The sequence below is a fragment of the Amblyomma americanum genome, chromosome 3, assembly GCF_052857255.1.
Source record: "Amblyomma americanum isolate KBUSLIRL-KWMA chromosome 3, ASM5285725v1, whole genome shotgun sequence".
Taxonomy (NCBI): Eukaryota; Metazoa; Arthropoda; class Arachnida; order Ixodida; family Ixodidae; genus Amblyomma; species Amblyomma americanum.
The window spans coordinates 101,406,412-101,431,822 of NC_135499.1; the positions used below are offsets into that span (position 1 = coordinate 101,406,412).

At 47.6% G+C, this 25,411-nt stretch overlaps 1 protein-coding gene across 1 annotated transcript in view; it reads left to right on the plus strand.

Annotated features, from left to right (window-relative positions):
• Positions 1-552: 552 nt before the first annotated feature.
• LOC144123933 (uncharacterized) overlaps positions 553-25,411 on the plus strand; it is a 32,541-nt gene continuing 7,682 nt past the window's right edge. The window contains exons 1-11 of the mRNA XM_077656644.1: positions 553-865; positions 2,047-2,337; positions 4,316-4,597; positions 6,383-6,575; positions 8,083-8,252; positions 9,513-9,621; positions 12,166-12,498; positions 13,485-13,762; positions 21,474-21,740; positions 22,505-22,795; positions 23,768-24,049. Of these exons, the coding sequence (XP_077512770.1) occupies positions 696-865; positions 2,047-2,337; positions 4,316-4,597; positions 6,383-6,575; positions 8,083-8,252; positions 9,513-9,621; positions 12,166-12,498; positions 13,485-13,762; positions 21,474-21,740; positions 22,505-22,795; positions 23,768-24,049 (2,666 nt within the window). The 5' untranslated portion in view covers positions 553-695. The remainder of the gene's footprint in view (positions 866-2,046; positions 2,338-4,315; positions 4,598-6,382; positions 6,576-8,082; positions 8,253-9,512; positions 9,622-12,165; positions 12,499-13,484; positions 13,763-21,473; positions 21,741-22,504; positions 22,796-23,767; positions 24,050-25,411) is intronic.

The window sequence follows — 25,411 nt, forward strand, 5'->3', positions numbered from 1 at the left end:
ATTTGTTTCCTCTTGCAGAAAATCCAATTTCAGAAAACAAAACTTTTCCCCCATGTTTTTTTTAGCACCAGTAACTAACCGCGCGCAAATCGTTCACGAATTTCACGGGGTATGTGCTACCTTTTAGGCACGATTCTTAGATGCTACTGAGCCAAAATCACCTTTTAAGAAGTTGCAAAACGAGTCTGGAGGCGAAACCAAATTTGTGTACTGCACCCTTCGGAGGAAATGAAGTCCCCTCGAAAAAATCTGATGCTGATGCTTGTGTGGCCATCCCCCTTTGTAGCGGAGGTGCGTGTGCGTGAAAAACATTTAACGAACGGAATAAACTGAGGTTAGTTGGGTGGGCCTTCATTTTAGGAGCCAATTGGCTTTTGTCTCCGATCTTTCCCGGTTCACCAGCCTGGGCGGGTCTTCCGGGTGGGAACTGGACAGCGTCGCCACCCCGTCCTCAACTGGTGGATCACTGCTCCTGACAATATCTGGATGAGCAGAACAGAAAATGTGGCCTACTAGCGATGACCATGGTGCCGCCGCCGTGCAGTGCTCAAAGAGGACGAAGTCAAGGAGCGCGTCGTGAGGGGCCGTGTCGCTGCTGTCCGTTCCGGGGTCGGCTTCGGCGTCCTCCGGACCCGACGCCGCTGGGGGCGTGGACGACGTCCGCGGCGGATGCCAGTCGGCAGCACGGCAGCGAGATGGGCAACAGCAGCGACACAGCCGACGAGTGGCTCAACCGGGAGGCCATGGACACCCTGTGGAACATGCGCAACTCGGGCCTGCTCTGCGACGGCCTGCTCAAGACGTCGGACGGTGGCCACTTCCCCGTCCACAAGGTGGTCATGGCCAGCTGCAGCGAGTACTTCAGGTCGGTGGCCTACCCGCTTTCGCCGTGCGTCCTCGGCACTTGGCTGTGTTATTCATTGCGGCGAGCCCCAGTGGAACGTCATTTCTGAAAAGCAGCTCGCAATAAGATTCTGCACGTGCCCACAACGAACTGATCTTAAGGAATTGCACTAGGGTGTGCACACGTAGAATAGATGTGTGTTGTTGGTGAACGGCAGTTCGTCGAAACGAAGACGCTAGGTCTTTGATGATTTTCACTATGAGGTACATGCCAGCGAACATTCATTTCAGTGAACCATGCTGTTGGTTAAGTTTTTTCTGTGTACTTGAAAAATGTTAGCGGATCAGCAATAAGAGAGAAGGAAAGATGTTCATACGATATGAGAGCGCCGTTAGTTGTCGTTTTGTCCGGGAGTTCATTGTGTTAAAATTTCGGATAACTTTTGCTCGCACTCCGCAAGAAAAACAGCGTGCATATTAAATAATAATACCAGATTGCACTAGCACGAGCAATATCAGAGCGAACAGTCAGCTGCCACTCGTGAATAAAATATATCATAAACATGTGCAAGCCACATGCAATAGAGCATGAAATAGAAAGATCATGAGAAAAGCAATACAGAGATCATGCTTCTAGACTAAAGCTACTTATAAAAAATCTCGAAGTGTACTTATCACTGGTATTTGAATAGCAGCTGGTGACTGCCGGCTAATGAACTCCGTCTTTACTGATATTTATTACCGGTAACGTGATACATTAGGATTAAACGTTGGAGCTAACGGAAAGGCTTAAAATTAAATTTTGTACAGCGCCGTGACCTGGGTATGGAAAATTATAGAGAAAGTTCTCAAAGCCAGAAAGGGCAGATGTGATGAGCAAACAAACTCAAGCTAGCAATATGACCTGCCTGAGCAACAAAGAGCGGATAACGTAGGCCGGGGAAACAGAGAGAGAGAGAGATATGTGAAAAGATGAGAGTACCTAATGAGACGTCCCCAGGGACGCGGGAGAGGGCAAATTACAGATAAATGGGAGCGACCTTTGTCACATGGTAGACGTAATCTGGATTATAATGATTACCCATCTTAAGGCCGCTAGCGTAGCTTAAGAATTTAGTCGGTTACAATTTCTATCCAGATTGGCGCAGTGAGAGCTGGGCTGTCATGTTCAATTTCGTTCCCTTTTCCGCCTTTTACGTTCAGGGCTCTCTTCAGCAGTCGTCTAAACAGGCAAAATCAGTCCGAAGTGGTGGTTTACGGCGTGTCCAGCGAAGCCCTCGCCAACGTCGTGGAGTTCGCGTACAAGCGTATCACGTGGGTGGGCTGCGAGAACGTGGAGAGACTCCTCAAGGCGGCCGACTACCTCTGCGTCCTGGGCATGCTCAAGGACTGCTGCGACTTCTTACTCTCCATCATGAGCCCCGAGAACTGCATCTCTATCCACAGTGTGGCTAAGCTGTACAATTGCTTCGACCTCACTGACAAGGCCTACAGGTGGGAGCCCAACAGGGTAGGGTTGGTGTCCTACGTCCTGGCTCCGTGCTGTTTTCTTTACAAGGTCTCGTGTTACCCAGTCCTACCCCAAACTCCACTCCCGAAATCGTTAACTGCAATTCCTGTGAGAAAATTAGAAACGTCTCTAACCTTATTTATTGTGTCTCTTAGCAGGACAGTATTGCTTCCCCTGTCGGCCTAAGCAAATGTGGTCTCCTGCATACGCATATGTGTCATCTCGATACATTAAGATAGTCAGTTGTGGTTCTTTTTCTGTCTGATGCCTTGGATGAGTTAAAAAAGAAAAAAGTTCTGCCATTAAAAAATGCTTGGATGCAGCGCACCCTCACTGTTCACCTGTAGGAAATCGCTATGCCCAAAGAAACCGGCGCCTCTCCTGTTAACACCTTTTATCAGTGGATTGTCAGTGGATTAAATGCGAAGTAGGTATAACGTAATGAACCGCTCCCTTTTTTCATTGTAGCGTAGCAGCTCTATAAAGGAATTGTTCCGGAGTATACAGCAGTGGCACCGCTCTATGCCGGAACCGGAAAGTTCCGCGTTCCCCGATAGCGGATGCTGCCAAATGCAGTGCTGTCATATTTCGAATGTCCCAACGCTGGACAACGTTGCACTCGAATATAGCCCATAAAATGCCCAAGTGTTTCTTCATGTTGTCTATCTCACCCACGGGTGTTCAAATGCCGCCTGATGTAATGAAATTTTGCATCCAAGCTGAGCGAACATTATTTTTCAAATGTGTGATTGCAATGTTGCCTTTGGAAAGCATTGCAGCCATGCACAAATCCTCTGTTGCCCAGGTGATTCCTTGCTATATAAGAGACGTGCAGACAAGCAAATCGGCGCTCTCGAGATGGCGTGCCACTTGTGGTTACGTGATCGAAATGGTACTGGGAGTAGACGCGATTTGAGGGGGCGAGGCCGGGCACCGATACAGCTGTTTCGGAAAAATAAGCCGCAGCGGTGCAGATTGGGGCTTATTATTTGTCAATCTTCTCAAGGAACCCCGAACTACCAGCGCGCCTCTGCCTCGACAAACCGAAATGTGACATCCGCAAAAGGTGGCGATGCCGCATGCCCGTGACGTGAGTGAATACCCTGCTCGTATTTTTTCTGACGACGACGTTCGCGTGGCCTCCGTTCCTTCATGTAAACTTAGGCAACGTCTGTTGCGGGTTAAGGATCCTATTGTCCCAGCTATTTATTCAGTGGTTGTCTACAAGATCCCCTGTCTTGATTTTGCCGCTTCCTACACCGATGCATAAGAATTCAAGACCAGGCTCCAGCAACACCAAGATGACGTCGTTCAAGGCACAACTCTCACGAACGTTTCAGCGGAACATCATCGGGACGCTGGCCATGCCATTAACTGGGACGCGGCAGGTGTGATTGCAAAGGAAAGCTCATGGAATCACTCTACATTCAGTCAACGCCACATGCGATTAACCGGACCCGTGGTAATCTCTCAGATAATATACTTCCGGTCTTTTCGAAAAATCGCCCATATATAGCTTCTTTCCCGTCCTTCGGTTCATTGTGATCAAGGCACCCGTACGGGCGCAGAAACGTCAATCTTTTTTTTGTTTTTTCTGCATCTTTGGCGAGTGTATGTTTTTCGACAAGTCACTAAGGGTGTATGCCGTGTCCACAGCACGCGTCGATTCCGAAGCTCGGTGAATCACATAATATTTTGTTGCGGTTTTCGCATAATTATTTTACTTTCCAACCAGCGCTTTTGTTTCCGCTTGCGCGATTGCTTTCTCTCCATTCAATGTGAGAAATGCGGACAGCGCTGATTGTCTGTTCTCTGTCAATGCTTGAACGGCTTTCTGGCGCCGTGGGTCGTGCTGCGCCTGGTTGAGGGAAACGTATGACTGAGTCGACAAGAGTGGCTGGGGGCGATGCTTGCCATCAGAAGAGCGCTGTCACCGACCGGTAACCACGCCTTCTCTCGCAGGTACCTGATGGAGCACTTCGTCGAGGTGGCCAAGCGCAGTGAAGAGTTCCTGCAGCTGGACGTGGACGACGTGGAGGCCGTGCTCTCCGATGAGAACCTCAACGTGGTCAAGGAGGAGAGCGTCTGGAAGGCGGCGCTGCGCTGGATCGAGCACGAACCGGACAGCCGGGCCCACCACGTGGCGCGCCTACTAAAATGCGTGCGCACGGGGCTCGTGGACACCAACTACTTCGTCGAAAAGATCAAGACCAACAAGTACGTCGCCGACAGCGAGGCCTGCAGGTGGGTGCATATTACAAAGGTCTTCCCCTAAGCACCACGATCGCATCGTGTGGTTCTGGCCGGGGTCAATTACTCCCCGGCTTCTTTGCTTCGTAGCTTTGCGGACATGTCTACAGAATCAGTGCCTCCTCTTCCCAAGCATCACAAGTAATGGTCTAAATATTGGAATTGTATTGGCAAACGCCGGTCCTACAAAGGAGCTTAGTGAAACCATCCAGTTGCAATATTGAGCCAATTACTTATATTTTTTGGGCTCCCCGTCACAGTCATCATCGCCACTAGCCCGGTTGCATTGTGTGCCACAAAAGTATCGGCCATTTATCTCCAAACCGCCCTGGACGGCTCGAACAGCGGCTGCCCTATCACGGCAATTTCGCTGCTCACCTAACTTTCTCTCGTCCCCGACCGACTGTGAAAATGGTTAAACTGGTAGTAGTTACTGTGTTGTATGCTGTATAAGCTCATATCGTTTATCTAGAAGTGGCGGTTTTTCCGCCATCTCATTCCTGGGAAAATTATGAAACATAGGAAGAGAAACAAGGTTTTCATTAGAAACGCGGTAACGACCGGCTTGTCCTCCATGTATTAGCCAGAAAAAAACAAAAACAAACAACCCAATACAACTAATGAACACAAATACAAATAGTGTCTACAATCCCGTTTAACTCCATGCGGTGCCTTACCCTACATGATACTGTCTTCTTTAAGCGTTCATATCCCTTCCGGCGCTGCCCACACAAACGTCTGGGTGCGCAAAAATGCAATTTTTGATCTCTAAAGCAGAAATTGACCTATTCTTGCTTAGCCCACACCTTCATGAGAGTATAGTGATAAGCCCATCTCACTAGTTCGGCATGATACCCCACAAGGGGCCTCTCATCGCTTTATCAAAAGGTCGTGCTTGAGGACACTCCCGAATGGCGTTCTAGGTCGCTTGCACTCTGCGGAAAGTGTGACGCTTACTTGTGCTTGACCTTATGAAGGGAAGTGCTTTATATTTTTTATACCAAAGCCCAAGTTTTCTTTAACTTGATGTATGTTTGATATCGTCTTTGGGGAGTTTCATGAATAAAAGCCCAATCCGCTTATAATCGTGGGTTAATTTTCTCATTTTTAGGTGCTAGATACCTTTTAAGGTTGCCTTAAAAAGCTCTAACCGCATAAAAAATTACCTTCTACCCTGTTAACAAGTTTTTTTTTTACATTTGAAAGGGGTATGTTGGCGAAACCATTCTTGCTTTACAATGTAGCCACCAAATGTGTTCTCGTTTCTAGAAGTCGATAGATGAAAATATAAGTAAACTTTAACATTTTCTCTTGTCTTGTCAGCAGCTGTACAATTCTTTAATATTCGGAAGCGATCACTAAATTAAACAACATTTACCTTCCCTGACAATTTTTATGTCATGGAGAACCCCGCAAGGTGCTGGACGCTATTCTGGGTAATCGCTAGTAAGGGTCAAATTCGGTCGTCGAGAGTTCATGTGGGCTTTCACTCTTGCATACGCAAAGGAACACTTGAACGAATAATTTTCTCCCTGTTGATTTAGTGTAGTTGTCATAGCGATAAAGGGGCTACATTACTTACTTATGGAGAAGCACTTGAATGATTTGTAATGCTTATTAACTGCAGATACCTTTGTAATTAAGGAAGAATGTTTTTACTTTAATTCAAAGGCGTCAGTAGAACAGCCACTACTTAGCGTCATGCACGAGCGTGTCGTGCACTGTTGTGCTCTTCTTCCCCTTAGTCTAAAGCAAGAGGTTGTTTCTTCTGTGGTCCAGGCCTCTGGTCATCGACACGCTTAGATTTTTGTACGACCTCGACGTGGTTGTCCACAACGACGAGGTGCCGACACCTCTTTTCGTCCGACCGCGCATTCCTCACGAAGTGATGTTCGTCATCGGCGGTTGGATGGCCGGTGGACCCACGACCTACATCGAAAGCTACGACACCAAGGCGGACCGCTGGATCAGGGTGCCTGTCTGCTTATTGCTTGATGTCTAAGCAACCTTGTCCACGCTCTGCTCAAGACTCTGCTACATCATGTGTGTTCTCTTAGCGCACAAAAAGTGACTTCTGAAGTTTTAAAACCTTCTGGAATCTTAATGAATTGTGTACTGCCGGTGCTCCTCTCTCCCAGTCATTCATGCCGAGTTTTGCAGCTACTCAAAGACTTGCTTTTGACTGCGAACAGACTTTAAAATTTACCGTAAGGACCCTCATTTTATCCTCGGTTGCACGAAATTTAAAAGACAACCCTGCACTTGTTGAACTTTTGTTTAAGCTAGTTGGTGCATGTTTTGGTTTGAAAGAATTTAGCGTGAATAAAAGAGAAATTACATAAATGGCGACTGTAAATGCTTATGGTCGTAGCTCCTATGTTATTTGTTTTTTATTCTCGATACCCTTCTTTAGAATAACCTCGTATCTGCGACGTCAGAAACGATACCAGCTCGTTTTTACTGGCTGCTCGCTTGTGGAGGAAAAAAGTGCAACTCTTTTTTTAGGTTTTTTGTGAAGCTTTGTAGTTCGGTTCACGGCCTGCAGTCGCCGGTTCACCTTTTGGACGCACTGTCGAGAATTTCACCAATAATGTGCAATCATTTTCGATCACGCGAAACTCTGCCGTCCACTGCGCATCCCAATTTTTGTTTTGTTTTAGTGCTCTTTTTCTTACTTTTCTTTCTTTTCAAAACCGTGTGTTGCAATGAAGAAAAGAATATGTCGGGAATATAATTTCATTAATTACAAAGGATTAAAGAGACTCTAGGCAGAAACTCTGTCGCTTCGAAGAAAAAAAGAGACGAGGATGGAATATAGAATAAAATCGGTGTATACGACATGTAGACAAGTAAAGCACCCTTTCCAAAAATTTTAGACTCTTGAACTCTGGCCAAAAGACACGGCATGAAAGGCAGGCGCTGAATCTCCAGCTGGAAGTTTATTTGGCGTCATCATCCCGTCGGCGTCTGGCGTTATTGAGTCTGGAAACTCCGGACTAGTTGAAAACGTTCAACGTCACACGTGCACATTCGGAATTAAAAAGCTATTAAAATGTCACCTAAATTGTGAATAAATGAACTGCGCTGAAAGGAAAATTGGAGCAATTAGTGGGAAATTGAATCCGTGACCCTGCGATTGCTTGGATAAAACGAGGTTTTATTATGCATGTCACGTGGTTATTCAAATAATGTGGTACGACAGTATGCTAATGAGTATGTGTATGATTAAAGAGGCCCTAATTAAGGGAGTAGTATAGGCGAGAAGCAAAGTGCATGTCAGTGAGGAATGAGTGTACGCGTACGACTCTACGCTTGTGTCACGAGACATTGGTGTGACATGTGATGTGGTAACGTTAGTACAGCACGTGATCGGGTGATATGCCAATGAGATCAAGTAGAGTTGGTGACGGGACCCATAACGCTATCGCGTCATATGCTCAAAAGGTGAAGGTTCCCCTAATTTTTTTGTGTGCACATAGGTTGAAACCGTGGATCCCGAGGGTCCCCGGGCGTACCACAAGTGTGTGGCCATTGGCAACGACATTTACGTCGTCGGCGGCTTCAACGGTGATGAGCACTTCAGCAGCGTACGGTGCTTCAACGCGCACACCAAGCAGTGGCGCTCCGTCACACCCATGCATGTCAAGAGGTGCGCCAGCAACATTTCAAGGCCTCGACTTAGAGCTTTCAGTGATCTAATGTTGTGTGTTCGTCTTCGTGCTTTCATTTATTGCTTCTTTCGTTCAATGGGAACGTCTGGCTTTACTGCCATGGGTTTGACTACCGCTTATTTCATCACAGGCATATTTTAGTTCCCAAAGAAATAATTTGATATTGCATCGCTAACTTTTAAACGACAGTTTGCTGCATCCCATGACATTATTTCAGAAGCACTCAAGCTGTAAAAAACTTTCGGTGTGCTTTCTTCGAGTTTAGTACTTGTCACGACGAAATTGAGTTAACAAACTTCCGAGGTACCCCGGAGCGTAATTTGAATTCACTTTTCGAGTCTGTTATTAGGCATGTGAATACAGTGTGGCTGAATGAAAAAAGTGGTCACGATATGTTAATGCTGAGCGGGGTCACGTTACCTTGGAATGCTATATTTGTGGTCGCACGGCACCTCAAGTGTGCTCTGACACTTGAAGCAATTTCTTGTATTTGTTATAATTCCAAGACTGGAGTTTAGGTCTCCACATACACTGTTGCGGAAAGCTAGGCTCATGGAAAGATATTTGGTTAAGGTAAAAGAGGAAATCTTGCCTGCTAGTTAGGCGCTTGGAGAGGGTATAGTTTGAGGAAAGGAGGAGGACCTCTCCCGAAGGTGCATGAGCAGTCCTTTTTTTCTGCATAATAAGAACCTGCATCAAAGCTTCTTGCCCAGAAGGCAAATATTAGCGCTAATTATTCTACCGCCAGCAGCTGAGTGTGCTCAACCGGAGTTATTTGCTGCTCTAATTTACAGCGACAGCTGTTAAGGGCACGCTTTCCAGCCTTGCGGCGTTGTCGTATCTCCTCGCGTGTTGATCAGCAAGCTGATTGGAGTCATGCATGACGTCAATGTAAGATGCCATGGCTACGCGCCTCGCTGAGTGAGTGGTCGGAACACAGTGACGTCACGATTGACAACATAGTGACACTACGCGCAGTCCGCCAGGAAAGAATATACTACATAACGAACCGGCAATGTTTTGCTGTCTACCAAAAACAGCGCCTGTCCTGTGAGCTTCTCTCGTAAATTGAGGTTGTTCATGTTTATGCGCTGATTTACATGCAGCACTCTTAAAGCGCACGCTAAAATCGCAAAGAAAAAATACACAGCGTAATCTTAAATTCGCGTGGCACAGGGTTCTCAGTTTTTGGCTTTAAGTTTGTCATCCTGCTGACAGATTTTTATTTGGTTACTCAGGTGCTACGTAAGCGTAGCCGTGCTGGACGACATAATCTACGCCATGGGAGGTTACGACGGCCACCACAGGCAGAACACGGCTGAGAAGTTCGACCCACGCACCAACCAGGTACCAGGAAGGCACCCTCTAAGAAAGTCTCTAGTGAGCCGGGCTTGAGCCATTATCGTTGGTCTGCCTACTCCGTGTCCGTTTGGATGTTGAGCCCGTAGACAGATTGTATTGATGAGAAAATGCCGAGGGGGGTGGGGTGCGTTACTCTTAGAAAGGGCGAGATAAATAAGCATAAGAGAAAAAACCACACATAATGTTTAGTACAATCGACTCAGTGCGAAATCACGGATACTTGCTATGATCAGTGGGCCGTGCAGTGGGATGGAGCGCTCGCACTGGGCGAACAAATTTTGCTCTGGGTCGGTACCCATCAGATTAGTGCTTACGCACTAGAATTCGAGCTCGCATTAGTGATGTTTTATTAACTCACCCTCAAACTTTTGCAGGTTAGTGCTTGCAGTTTATTACCAGTTTATGCATATATTTTTGTCGCCACTTCTGCTGCTGCTGCTGTCGATATTTCCATTTTTTATGTTGTGTTCTAACCGCTCGGTACTACCTTGAAATGGCTCCTACTGAAAAATGTTCGTCATGCGGTGAAGATATTGCTGACAAGGACACCCCCATGACATGCACTGTGTAATTGCAAGTTCTATATTAGAAAATGCAGTGGCGTCAGCGCACGATCAATCGGAATGATGAAAGAGACTACTAAAAAATTGCTTATGGCCTAGCTCTGTTAGGCCAGGATATACGTAGCGAAAGCGCGGAGACTTCTGCATCGGAAGAGTGCATTCATTAGATGCGCCTTTAGTCATGGTTAAAGCTTGAGCCGTCGTGGCGGAGTGGAAGCGTCTCCGCCTCAAACGCCAAAGGTCTTGACTCGATTCTGAGCCTCTGCACAGGTTTTTTTTTATTCAGTGAGTGTGGGGGCGTTTCAGTACCTCCCATAGATGCCACCAAAGTATATCCATAAACGTTGGATGCCGACACCGAATACGTTGGTTAGCGTTTAAGCACGTAAGGGCGGATAAGGGCGGCACCGCGGCGAGGCGCGCGGGGTGACGTCCTGTTAGATGGTGCGGCAAGCGCGCGGCGTCTAAAGTCACTGGAACTGGAAAACTACCGCTACCATCGTTTGAGCCGCCTAAGATTTAAGTGCCGCCCTGAATTTTTGCTTGTGTATAAATCGCGGGTACTTTCGCGAAAAAAAAAAAAAACATGCGAGTATTGTTCGTAGGAACAAATTTCTCCCGCCGGATTCCGTGGAGCCATATAGCTCGTCGCTTGGAGTCTTTTTTTCCGCTGGGAATGGGGAACAGCGCATTGCCCGATTCCCGCCGATTGCTGCACCCAAAAGCGCAGCACCCAGGCATTCTTCAATGTCTTTGTGCAGGCTTCAAACGCACAAACGCCAATACGCTACTGGGGAATGCTGTGCACGCTTACCTCAGCTCATAAGAGCAAGTTCTACGTGATGCTACGGATGATTGTGTGTCGGCAGCCGCGAGAAAGAAGCGAGCGGACCAGTTATGGCGGAGAATGTCCATCTGCTCGCGGAGAACGAATCGGGAGGGAGCGCGCGCTGGCGCGCCAGCGCGGCGGCGAGTGAAGACGAATGCAGTACTTTTACCGTTCCAGTGACTTCACCGGCGTCCGCCTAGCTGCGGCTGTTGCTAGGCAACGGCTCAAGGTCTGTCTCTGTGCCTCCTCGGAGCACCGCCACAGCGAAGCTTCAAGTTTACCCATGGTTCACAAACAAATGAAAACTGCCCTACTTCTACCTCCCCTTCTAATCTTCAGAGAAGGCACTGTATGCACGGTGCGCAAACTTCAGCAGTTATTTAAACCCCCAGTTCGCGCGCTATATGTCTGCTGAGTCTGGCTGGGCATCCTTTCTGCCCGCATTCCTGGGCCTACCCATCAGATACATTCACGATGCGGGACTGTCGCCGCACAAGACCACTAATTTCCACACATTATACTACCTTCATCCAATCTAGGAAAAAAGCCACTCCCATACTTCTCCATTAATCCCGTCTTTTGCCAGCTGCAGACACATTATGCCCGCAAATTTCTTTGTCTCATCCGCCCACCTAACCTTCTGCCGCCTCCTGCTACGCCTGCCTTCTCTTGGTATCTGGTCCGTTACTCTTAACAACAATCAATTATCTTGTCTTCGCATTACGTGCTCTGTCCAAGCCCATTTCTTTTTCAATTTTCCCCCTAGGATGTCATTAACCCGCGTTTGTAAAAAATAAAGGCGAGAAGCATTTAACCCCAGCAAAGCCGAGCACTAAGCCAGGGAAATCTGGTATCCACCAGAAACCGTGTGGATACCCGGTGATGTTGGGACCCGAATCCCGAACATCCGGCATGCAAAGCGGATGCTCGAATCACAAGGCCACTCCGAATCCAGAACCTCTATGACGTACTAGACTAGGACTGATTCAGCATGCTGGATTACAGGAAATACAGAATGCTGGGTTACGCGCCTTTGACCTGCTCGGAAAGGGGGCGGCACAGAAACGTGGCTAGGGTGGGACCAGACATGCAAGTAACTTCATCCTGTCTGCCTGTTCGCGCTGCCTCTCCTCGCAGTGGACCATGATCGCGCCCATGCACTCTCAGCGCAGCGACGCGTGCGCCACCACTCACGACGGCTACGTGTACATAACGGGCGGCTTCAGCGGCGACGAGTGCCTGAGCTCGGCCGAGCGCTACGACCCGACGACCGACCAGTGGACGGCCATCGCGAGCATGCGCTACAAGCGTAGTGGCGTCGGCTGCATCGGCTTCCGCGACTTCGTGTACGTCATCGGGGGCTTCAACGGCACGACGAGGCTTTTCTCGGCCGAGAAGTACAACCCGGAGACCAACACGTGGACCAGCTTGCCCAACATGTATACGCCCAGGAGCAACTTCGCCGTGGCCGTGAGTGCCTGTCCTTGACAGCCACCAATAGGTGGAGATTGCTCATTTGTACGGGCAGAAATTGAATGGACTTTAATTTTTCGCTATAGAGACCGAAACACCGACGCCAAAAATAAATGAAAACCGCCACGAGGCTTTTGATGGACCTGGAAACAGCCACAGAAAAAATAGTTAAAAACAGTTACGCGGCTTTCCAGCCACGATGATTGAGTATGTCTGTTTGATCTAACGCGTTGTGGAAGCACAGCGCAAGATACTGAGACATAGAGTAGCACAAAAGCTATACGAAACACACGCGTAGCTTTGTGTTCAATCTCTTATCCTTGTACCTTACGCTGTGTTTTTACAATGTAGTCTGCCAGCTCACTCTTGTGTACCCGAAGACTTTGAAGAATATGGATCATGGTTGAGATTTGCAGGACCAATGAGGAAAGAATGGTTGTTTTTGTTATTTAGCAGTGGTATAACGATTATGCCGCTTTTTCTGTAATTTCTCACAGTTTGGCGGGTAGGCCGTTGGTGTCTCGTGGTGTTCTGCGACCGGATGCAGCATGTTTGGGTGTTGGTTCTAGTGTTGCAGTCTTTGGTCTTCGGCCGCGCTGCAGTTTGTTTATAAATCCGCTGTTATGCCTGAAGAAATGTTTATTTTTTTCTGGAGCGCTTTTTCTGTCCAGCGCGCGTTCAGTAGTATCCATGAAACGTTATGAAAGTCTTATAACACTCATATAATTTTGCAGTTGTTGCCTTTTTTTCTTTAGTTCTTAATAACTGCCACGAAGCTATGCAAAACTATGATGCGCAAAAGCCTGCTTAATTCCACCATCACGTTCCTTGCACAGACTAGCCGTATTATGATGACGGGATGCAGGGTTCAGAATCAAGCGGTGAAGAGAAATTGTGAGTTTAGAGGGATGTCTTCCTCTCGTATCCTTAGGGGTATATGAGAAGAGACCGTAACAGCTGTCTGCGATTTCTTTCCCATACAGATAATCGACAACCTTGTGTTCGCCATCGGCGGCTTCAACGGCGAGAGCACGAGCAACCTGGTCGAGTGCTACGATCCGGCCACCGACCAGTGGTGCGAGGCGACCGACATGAACGAACCCCGGTCGGCGCTCGCGGCCTGCGTCATAGCCGGGCTGCCCAACGTCCGCGACTACGTGCACCAGCACCGAGACAACCTGATGGAAGAGAAGCGACAGAAGATGCTCGCCATTCTGAGTCAACGGTCGCGCCAATTGAATAGTGATGACGACAGGGTCATGTGAGGGCAGCATCAACCGCGCCGACCCGAAAACTCGCGTCTACGATGGTAAAGGTTTAAATTCGATTGGATGTCGTCTGGACACAACGAAAAGCGTGAGACGTGTCAAGTGTGTTTCGGAGATGTGACTGACACTGAAAAAAAAGCTTGCAAAGTGCGCGCAAGCGTGTCAAATATGCTCGCACACCACTTGTCGCAAGGACGCAGCGTTGACGCGATTGATGGTATAGTCGGATACAAGTCAATAAAAAAGCAACTTGTCCCCTTCCAGCCATTGGCGTAGATCGAGTCTCACGAACATGCTAGCGTGACAATGCAGGCAGTGGCGAATGAGAGGGAGTAGTTCCTACCCTGCACTGTCGCTGTCCCCTCTATGCGTTGTCACGCCACTCTTTGCATTCTCACGCTGCTGACGATAGCAGGCTGATGAGAATAGTACGACGTCATTGGCTTGAAGGGGGTCCCTTAGAGGGGCAAAGCCACTTTTTCTTGACTTGTATTCGACTATAGTAGGCCTGATAATTACGTGGGGATAACCATCGAAATTCGTGGTAGCCAACCTATGTCAGCGGTTTTGCCTGCGATGCCTCTCCACAATTATTTAGTGGTTTCTTTCAAGCTTCATAAATAGTTAAATATCTCCGATAAATGCAGATGCGCACAACATGAACGGTGATTTCATTGCCTTTTATCAGCTCATACACGCCATTATTTTCTAATCTCTGCATCGACCGAGAGAGCGGCGGAGGAGGGCAGTGCGGTCTACGACGCCTGAAACGGTGCGAAACTTGTCACGAGCATTTCGTATTAAAACCTTACCATGACATAAACAGCCGCTTGTTAACCTTTAATGAGCTCAAAATATTCACCTCGGCCAGCTGCGCACTGTGATATATTGGTTTGCCGTTAGGTTTTTCACCATTTTGTGTATATGATGCATTGTTATTTTCTGTGAAAGAATGCTGAAAGAGAGAAAAAAATTGCTTTTCACAACTTGACGAAACCTTGTGCCTGATGTGTAAACACGCGTAGTGAGTGTAAACATGTGTCAGATCGAAATTATGACGTTGTATATTACCGTAGCTTCTCGGTGGTTTTATTTGTTTCCAAAGAGTCCTCCTCTACCAGTCATTTTGCAATCGCTGGAGGCGCAAATAAAGCTAGCGCTCATATATTAACTGAAAAAAAAGTGCTCTTCGCCTTGTGCGTCGCTTTCCAACCCGCTTCCGTTAACGAGTATGCACCGAGCCACACGACAGATGCTCATACAATGCGGTTCGGTTTATGGCTCATGGGGGTTTAACATCCTAAGGCGACTCAGGCTACGAGTGACGCTGTAGGGTTGAGCCCGCTGTCGCATCTTTTCGTACATGCGTTGCGAACATTCCGAGAGAGGGCCATGGCCTAGGCTGCGCGTCCCGTTTTGTTTTGTTTTGGTGTGCGCCGTCAAAAGGGGAGGAGCAGTTCGAACACTCCTGCCCTTCGGTTGGCCTCCCCGTTCTTTCTTGCGGTTTCTCTTGCCACTACAGACGGCTGGGCTCTCTGCCAGCCTCGACCTTAGGCCGCTGTCTCCCGGCTTCTCAGAATCCCGTCTCCCGGGGGGGGGGGGGGGGGGGGGGGTGAGCCTCCACCAGCCATCAACAAGCGAGACAGGTCTGGGTCTTGTCGCATTACGCGACGGTCTGTGTACTAGGCCACCACGGTAAGGAACCGAAGGTGTCCTATAGCCCCCGACGTCTAGCGTGCATCCGGTCCACTTGGCGAAGTAATGCGCAACCGCGTAGGGAGGAATTTTGGAGTGAGGGGAAAACCCTGACATCAGTTCTGAGGTTTTCTAATCGTTAAAACTGAGGAGCCGCAGTTAGCACAATTTATTTTTACGTGTGGAAAGGGGCGCGGACATCTCGGGGTAAACCCGCGAAGGTGTCCGTGCCCGAGGGGTTTTGTCTCTAGCTACTCCTAGCTGGCAGGCGCTCGGTCTGGTCGAGCGCGGAGGAACCGACCGTTGAGAGCTGGTGCAAGGCTCACCTGTTCGACTGTTGGGACGCGGTGTCCCTCGCCTTTGTGCACACGGTCGGCTAGACTGGTCGCGGATAGTTGTGGCCGTATACTGAATCTTGAACCTATCTGTAAGTGGCCTGTATAAAAAGTTCTCTGTTTCTCACTAGATCGCTTCGCCTGCATGTCATTTCATCGAGAAACGTTTGAACCTGTGCATCCAGTTTCTGGAAACTACCGGACCAATATCACCGGCAACTTTACTGACGCCGTAGTGAAGGGCTCCGGAAATTTCGACCACCTGGGGTCCTTTAACGTGCACTGACATCGCGCAGTACACAGATCTCTTGAATTGCGTCTCCATCGAAATTCGACCGTCGCGGCCGGGATCGAACTCGCGTCTTTCGGGTCAGCAGCTGAGAGCCATAACCACTGAGCTACCTTGCCTTGGCGGCCCTAATAATGCGTTTTGGATTTGTTAAATTTAATTTGGTCGAAGTTAATCTGGAGCCCTCCACTTTGGCGTCTGTGATAACCGATATGAAGCTTTTCGATGAGATTATCATACCACGCCATACCATATTATGGCATGAGATACCCTACCATACCATACCATACCATACCATACCATACCATACCATACCATACCATACCATACCATACCATACCACACAGTGCCATACCGTACCATACCATACCATACTATACCATACCATACCATATTATACTATACCATATAACACCGTCGCTTACCATACCAATGAGTACCGTACTGTACATTACTTATGCACGAGGCGAAACTAAGCTGCTTTGCAATGCTCCAGGAATTCCTAGGTGGGTAGCTATGTGCGGAAGCTTGTGGGCGGGAAATGGAGTAAAAACCTTGCAGCTTAGGTGGAGCTCATTTGGCATGAATAGGTTAACGTCAACGGTGGAAATGCCAGCTGCAAGATAAGTATTGCATCTGGTGACGTTAAAAATTACGCACTCATTGCAATGCGCTCTATAAAAGCAGTTATTAACTCTATTTTAGACACGTCCAACAAGCTGAAAACGAATGGCGGATTGATCGGAAGCAACACAGACCCAGCGTGCATATATTTTCTTTTTTTTGCCTCCAGAACTGAACCAGCCAGTGGGTATAAGGTCGATTGTTTTAAAGATCCTCACCTTGCTGGATCCAAAAAATTGAATTATGGGGGCTAAAACTTGTTCCTTTGCAGCCTTATCCCATATTTATATTAGATCGCTGTTTCCGATGAGTCGCCTTCAATTTTCTTTAAATCCTTTGTTCTTGAGGTTATTGACCCTTACATCTTCCTCTACACCGTCTTGCCATCTCTTCTTCGGTCGTCATCTGGGCCTCTTTCAAAAACTAAATAGTTTAGTGATATTGCTATGGCAACAAAAAATTATGGAGGAAACTAGGCACATAAATCGACGACCATTCCTTGGCTGAAAGATTCGTTATATCTATTTCACCGCGCTGCTTTTCCAGACGTATTTACTGTTCTTTACAATTTGTGGGCAGGACTGTGCAGTGCTTTGCCTCGATCAGGTGTTAGCAACGCAAGGGCGGAGGCCAGTTAGTCGCGCGTGAATCAAAGGACAAGTGCTTGCTTGTTCGGGGAATACGACTCAAAGACATTGCGAAATGAAAACGGTCTTCAATTTTGTTGTCTGTCTACAAAAATAGTGGACCCCTTGGAGTAAGCACACACGCACAATAAATCAGAAAGAAGGCAGCCCTTACGCGAAGAATTTTGTCAAAACGTTCTCGCATTACGCTTTTACAATGGTTCAGAATTAGAAGCCTTTGTGCACTAAGTATCGATTTTTGTAGCAGAGGCGTTTCTTGGCGTACTTTCCCTGCCTATTTGTCGGAATGCTACCGCTTCTTTTCGGCCTAATGAGCTGTGGCGTTTATGTTAGCTTGCAGAGGAGTGCCATGCGACAAGGAGGAGACTGCGTAGTTTAGATGGCAAAAGAGCGTAGACCTTGTTGGGATTTGATCGCGACTAGAGGTTGATTCTTCTTCTCAGTCATTCTTCAATTTTTTACTCCTCTTCATTGTAATTCATTCTCATTTTCATTTTTTCTGAGTTATTCTTAGTTATTTTTTATTTTCCTCATTCAGCTCTTAGTAGTACTCAGTTTTGCGCAGTCATTCTTAGCCATCACTAGTCATCAACCATTTTATAAAGTGATTTCTGCAACCACTTTTTTGGGGGCGTTCGTCTCACGGCAGCCACTTTCTGGTCTCTCCATCTTCCTCTTACAAGTGAAGACAAGGATTTGCTTCTCTCCACTTTGCCACATGCCCACCACAGCAGGTGACAGGTGGCTCTACGATGTGCCAACCGTGCTAAGTGACAGGTGGCTCTCGCCACCTGCCGGCTGGCATACACTACGCCGGAAAGCGCCGGACATGTTTTCTTCACAGTGTATCTTATAATGCTAACGCATTAAATGGCGCATAATAATGAAAATAAACAAAACCGCAGAGTTAGCGGCTGGGGCTCAAAACAACGTAGAAAACGTGCTTGCGAAGTTGGCTTTGTAGCATAAATCAGCTTGCTGTGGCGATGCAAGCTTTACTGGAACGGCAAAGCTTTACAGGAAACGAGAATAGCGAGGCAGGGTACAAGGACGCCTTCGTATTTGTTGTGGGCTGATGACTATGCACGGTATGAGGTTATAGACTTTTTGGGCACTCGCCCAAACAACTGAGAACAGGCCAATTGGAAAACGGCCGTACAAGCTAAAAATTTCGCATATCACTTCAACGATATAGCGTTAAGGCCCCGTCGGCGTTGTGGGTGTCGGCGTTGTCGGCATCGGTGTTGTGAGCGAAAAATCACGGGCATGACTCTGACAGGTGGTCCACAAAGCAACCTAGGAGGCAGTTGGGCCACCTTGGTCACGTGACCTTGCGGCGTTATCACAGCCTGTCTACTGGATAGTGAGCATACTGCCCACCATGGTAGGGGGCAGTTAATGATTGTGCGGTCGGGAAGACAACCTGGGACGCACCTGCCACCGTAGGGCAGTGGCGCATCGCTTTATCACTGCACCGCTGCACCAGGAGGGTTATGAGGGCTCCCAGGGATCTATGAATGTAAAGAATGACCTCCTGCATATATGGGAATTAACCCATTATGCTATCACGTCATACCCTTAAGGCGGAGCTTAAGTGTTCCCTCATTTTTTTTCGGGAGGGGGGTTCTTCTCTCTGGAACCGCCTTCGAGCCCCTCTCTCCTCCACTTAAAATTAAAGACAGGGATTTTTATCTCCTTACTTCCTTTTATCTCCTACCGACAGCGTCAGGTGACAGGTGGCCCTACCATGTATCAACCATGGTAGGTGACAGGTGTCTCTTGCCGCTGCCACCTGGCAGCTGGTGGCGAGTGTACACAACACTACGCCGGACAACGTCGGACACGTTCTCATTACGGTGCAGCTACTAACTTTAACGCATTAAACGGCGCATAATAAAGAAAATAAACAATAGACTGCAAATTTATTATGCTTGGAAGCTTACTGAGTCGCCATCAATAAGATTTGGCGACTGGGCATCGAAACAATGCGTTAAAAGTACTTTGAAAAGTTGGCTTTGTTAAGACGCTTTACAGGAAAGCCAAAGCAGAAATGAAAAGAGATTAGTGAAGCAGGGCACAAGGCACCTTCGTATTTGATGTCGGCTCACGATCGGGCAGAGTCTGAGCTTATTGCCTTTTTTGGCTCATTAGTAGATAACTTAGGAACCGATCATTAAGACACCGACCATACGCGTGAAAAATATTGGTTATTGCTGCTCTATTTTACGATTTTATTGATAAGAAAACTGCCATTAGAAATCGTGTTAACACCAAGGGGAACGGAGTGTGGTAAGCTGTGTAGCGAGTGCCGTAAATTTCTTTGAGGGACTCGACCGGGCATTGCGGAGCAGTGCGGCCAACCATCAGCAAGCGGTAAAGCTTTTGCAGTGTGATGAAACCAGTTTTCTTGAAAACGCAGCACCGCCAAGTTCAGTTTCCTTGCCGAACACTAGGCATGTTTCGTTCTCATTTTGTTTCGCCTAATGTGGTAATGTGGTAGCATGTGATTTAATATAGAACCAGTAAACGAAAGTGGGGTGCACTATGCTGGCGAGACATCAGAAATTATTAAATGCAAGTAATGGCCATGAAGACGTATGCTTCTATTGTGCCCTGTTTGCTAGGTACTACAGAACATTCAGCTGCTTTTGAACTCACGACACTTAAGCGCATGTGCGTCCTCAAGAGAACACACGCCCACGTAGTTTTGTGCGCGTGATGCGAAGAGTGGAACTCTCTTAATCATAAGTGAACAGTTCAGGGAGTCACTGCAAAGGTCCAGCGCTCTTCGAGTACGCACAAGGAAAGGTGTATGAACAAACCTTTATTGTCGACACACAACAAAGCGAGGCTCCTGGTGGGGGACTCGAATCTTCAAAAACTTGTCATTGGGACTGATAAGGAAGAGCGGCTCAAGCTTCAGGTATTCTTCACGATTAAGTTCCACAAACAAGACATGCCCTTTCGTACAACAGTTTGAGAGGAGGGAGCTTGGCAGCATGAAATTTTGTTTTATTTTCAGCAACATCTGAGCAAGTGCGCATCGAAGACTTTCATAATCAAGAATTCAGAAACAGCGGTGCAGTTTCTTGCAAAAGATAGCCGAGTCAGGTAGAGTGCCTTCAGCCTTTATGTGGTCGACCTATATTACTCGCTTCGGCAGGCCGTCCTGCTATGTTGTGTCAAAGAATGTAATATTGATGGTAATGCTGATTGTGCTTTCAGCTGCCAGTGTGCCATACCGATTGCAGCGCTCTGTTAAGACGTGCGTCTTTCCTTCTGTGTCGTCGCTATGCGCTGGTACTTTGCAGTGAATTCTTTCCAACTTGCCCAGAGCTTCGTTCAAGCACAGGTCAGAGATTAGCTTTTCGCGGAAACACAGAGCAGCTTCATGTTCGCTCTTAATCGAAATACAGAGTAGAGAAATTATGTAGGAAAGTGATTATTGTATGTAATCTTGAGAGCGCAGTTTTTGCTAAAATGCAACCTTGCGTATTTCAAAAGAGTTTTATAGAGAAGAGCTTCATTCCTACCACGTTGTTTCTTTAGAGGAGAACAGAGTACTGAGCAAGGCTGCCTGCAGCTATTGTGCACAATTAGCTGCTGAATCGCATCTTAATGCAACGACACCGAAACAATAAAATTTATTACTGAGATTTAATGTTTTTTTTGATCGCCATATAACGTTAAAGCAGACGAAAAAGACTGTAGACAAAAGGATTAGTACTTTGCTTCCCTTCGGCTCGACGCCATACGCGAGTGAAGATTATTATTCTTGTTCTTCATTGCCTTGGTAATACAAAACTTATGTTAAAAAGAAAAAAAATGCAGACCTCATTTCCTATATCATGCACCCTGGCCAATCCCCCACCGTGGGTACGTGCCATTCAGCTTGAGAACATCATCATCATCATCATCATCATCATCATATTTTCGTCTTCCAGAACCGGTAAAAAGCCCCTGCCAGTTCTGCAGATATAACCTTGTGTGAACGTGAGATGGTAAGAAGTAGATACATATAAATACACATGAAATATGATCCAATTTTTTTTTGTAAACTCGGTTTGCGTAGCTTCGTGGTTGCGTAGCTTCGCAGCAGATGACGACAAGGAAGAGGCTGCGATCCCTCCGCGTGGCTTTGCGGGCAGGGCGGCGAGGGCCACGTCGCAGCATCGGCGGCAGCAGCAGCAGCAGCGCGCCGCGCCAGCATGACGGGCATGTGCGGCGATGGGCCCGACGAGACGCTCGGCCCGGACACGCTGGAGGCCCTGTGGGACCTGCGCGGCGCGGGCCTGCTCTGCGACGGCATGCTCAAGACCTCGGACGGCGGCGAGTTCCCCGTGCACAGGCTCGTCATGGCCAGCTGCAGCGAGTACTTCAGGTGGGAACACGCGCGCACATAACGCGTTCCGCCGGTTGCACAGGTGCACTCGTTGTCACAGCGGATTCTCTTTAAACAACTCAGCACTGTTAACACTCAAAGATGTCCGCAATCTAGTCTGAATGATGGCAATAGTAATATGATTTGACGTGTGGCGGCTATGTTTTCACGTGGACGTAGAGGGTGAACCACACTTAGCGAGAACACTTGAGTGCGTCGTTAGATGGATGGATGTGTCTTATTGGAATCCTCTTTGAATCTCGGCGCTGGCTCGCACCTCCTTGCTTCGTGAATATAAGCCTGAGACATTTATTTTAACGTGGGGGCGCTTTCCATAGACTGGGTGACAACACAGTATAAAAGGGCCGAGACACTGTGACAGCGCTTCAGCGGCATGATGCTCCCGCAGCCTGAGCTTAGCGAGCCGCATATCCATGCGCTCAGGTGTTCCCTGTAAGAGTGGTCCAGCCTGTATCTGAGCTTTTAAGAACTTGCTCATGAGTTTCCACTGCCACAAGAACGTGTCTTGTTTCCGAGAGAATAGTGTTGAGACATGGAAGAGACGAAGAGTGCCAATTTTATGAAACTAAGTGCTGAGTAAAGCTAAGAAGGAAGAAAAAACCGCCTTTCAAGGAAAATAATTTTTTGTTAAGGCTGCTGCGAAGGGGATAACTCACTGCCTGTGTCTACTACATGCGGTAGGCTATTTTTCTTCTATGCATTCTATTTGTACTTTAGTGCGCCTGTTCTTGAATGCTCCCCAGGGCACTTTTTGGAAGTCCACTGAACAAGGTCGCGCGAACGGAAGTTCTGGTGCCTGGGGTGTCCAAAGCAACAATGTCCATCATCGTAGAGTTTGCGTACAAGCGGGTCACATGGGTGGGTTACGACAATGTTGAGAGCCTGCTGGAAGCGGCCGACTATCTCTGCGTCATGGGCATGGTTAAAGACTGCTGCGATTTCCTCCTTTCCATCATGTCGCCCGAGAACTGTATCTCCATTCACAACGTGGCCAAGCTTTACAACTGCTTCGACCTCACCTCCAAGGCCTACAAGTGAGAATAACCTTTTAATTTCGATGGACATGTTCTATAAAAAAATGTTCGAAAACGCGGCACATCCATATAAGCTTGCTTACGAAAGCTTGTGCTCGCGCTTTGTTGACTGCATTGTTGTTTCTTCTATGCAAAAGCTTTATTTTTACTAAAGATCCCCGTCGACTTCCTTTGATTGTGTTCTGATCTTTTGAAGACAGGGTACACTGACATTTATCAATGGCTATTACTGACAGATAATGCAGAGAGACAGTGCGTAGAGTACTTTTTTGCGCCGGTTCAATAGCTTGCACGACTGCGGCATTTGTTCAGCACACAAGACAACAGCGGATTGCTTGACGCCTCCTACTTATAAAATCAAAATTTTTAGGCCAGAGATTGCAGTAGGGTTCAGTAAAATGCAGATATTAGTACCAGAACGAAGTACTAGGGATAGATGATATTTGAGTCCAGGTGTCAAAATATATTTTGCGATTGCAAACTGTGCTGAAACAATGTTAAAATTTATGCGAATAATTGTGCTCTGTAACAACATCATAACGTGCAATATTATCGTCATGCGCAATACGCAGTGCACCCTGAACATCAAGAACAAATCGCATGCCACTGAACACGGTGAGGTTGCAATCTACGGTTGTGCGCGTCTGAGGCGTTAGTAAACGCCGAGGTACCGTGCACGCCCCGTTCACCGATTGTTGCTTAACTTGAAAGGACCAGAGAACAGTTTTAATGGCCGCCATTACAGACTGGTTGGCCGGTATAATTTAATTGTTCTGAAAATAAAACTTCAGGCTTTCACATTAAAAAGGCTAACCCGTTTCTTTATAATCAAAGTGGATTTAACCGACAAAAAATTATTTTCTGATCCGATGTGAGGCAGCAGATGTGAGGAAATTTTTATCATCGCTGACTCAAAGCGACTTGATGTAGCTGCTTAAACCCAGCTGTGACCGTTGTGGTCGTCCGCCTCAGCTACATGATGCAACACTTCATCGAGGTGTCGAAGAGAAGCGAGGAGCTACTCAACTTGGACATCGACGAAGTGGAGGCCATCCTGTCGGACGAGAACCTGAACGTCATCAAGGAGGAGACGGTGTGGAAGGCGGTCGTGCGCTGGATCGAGCACGACTCGGCCAACCGGCAGCAACACATCGCCAGGCTGCTGCGTTGCGTGCGAACCGGACTGGTGGACACCAACTTCTTCGTGGAGAAGATCAAGTCGCACAAGTTCGTCTCCGACAACGAGTCCTGCCGGTGGGTCTCGCGCAACAGCGGCAACATTACACGCCGTGTTGCGGCAGAGATAGGGGTGTCGTACTTGAGCTAGGTTTCGAAGAAATTATCAAGTGCTGACGACTGCAGCAACTGTTCCAGCTTCGTGCTGGAGCAAAATTTTCTGTCCGCGACACTAATGTATTTAATCGCTATGGCTGTGAAGGCAAATGTTACTGAGTTGTGTATCGGTCCACATTTATGTAACCCACGTACGAGGTCACAAGGGAGAATAAATCTTGACGCACATTTCAGCAGTATACTTCAGATAAAAAATACACCTACCCGAAAGCGGCCCTGAAGCAAGGATTGAGCTATGCACTGTTTTCTCATGCCTTCACAACAGAGCAAAAAAGCTCTTCGCGGCAAACACATGAGACCGGAAGCTCTGAGCACACTTGGTAGTGATGACATCAAGCGGCCTATGATTTTAGCAGATAACTGTTGGAGATTTATTCTCCCGAAAGCATAATTGTACTCGTTAGGTTAATATAGTTATATGCCCACTATTTAAACACCTCTCGGTGCTGAAAGTGCTGAATTTTGAGGTGGAATGGATGCTATATCATATGCACACAAAGTTCTCATGCTGGCTGGAAACGGTTAGAAGTTGAGCAGGGCAAAAAACGGTGCCTTCGGTGAATATGCAGCTTTTTATTTTTTCTTTTTAGATTTTTCGTTTGAAAACGCCCATGATACATGAAGAAGTTTAGCTAACACGGCCTGTAGAAAAGTGCAAGGTACGAGTGCATGATAGGAGCTTCCACAAATGCGCTGTTGTCACGCGTGGCGTTCGCGACTCGTCTGTGGAGGCCTGGAAGCCGTCGTCTTGCGCTAGCGGATTCCACTCTGCCTTGAGCAAGTTGTGAAGCGGGGTATAGGTTGCACGCTGAATGTGCAGGAAGATGTTAACTGCCATCACCTGCTTTATTGCTGCCATAGTAATAGAATCCTCATTCAGAAGAAAACCCGTCCTCTGTCACTTAATTACCATTGACTGAAAGAGGCATTACGTCACGCACCACGTTATCAGAGGAGCCTCGCTGCGGGCGGGGGACACTTGCACTCTGCAAAATACGAACGAGCCTAAGTCTCCGTTGGCACGGAGTCATAAGCCGGTGCGGTTTTTGCGCGCTGTGTAAAGTCCCTGAAAATGGCGACGGCGCTCATATATCTCTATTGTCCGCATGTATCGTGTGCTATGTTGCGAGTACAGTAACAATTGCGCGGAGGTGTTGCGCTATCGCAGTGTCACAGGTAATGATAAGTAAGCCCCCCCCCCCCCTCCCCCTAACTTTCTGACTATCCCACACCTCTTCCCTGCACTTATGAAGAGAGCACCAA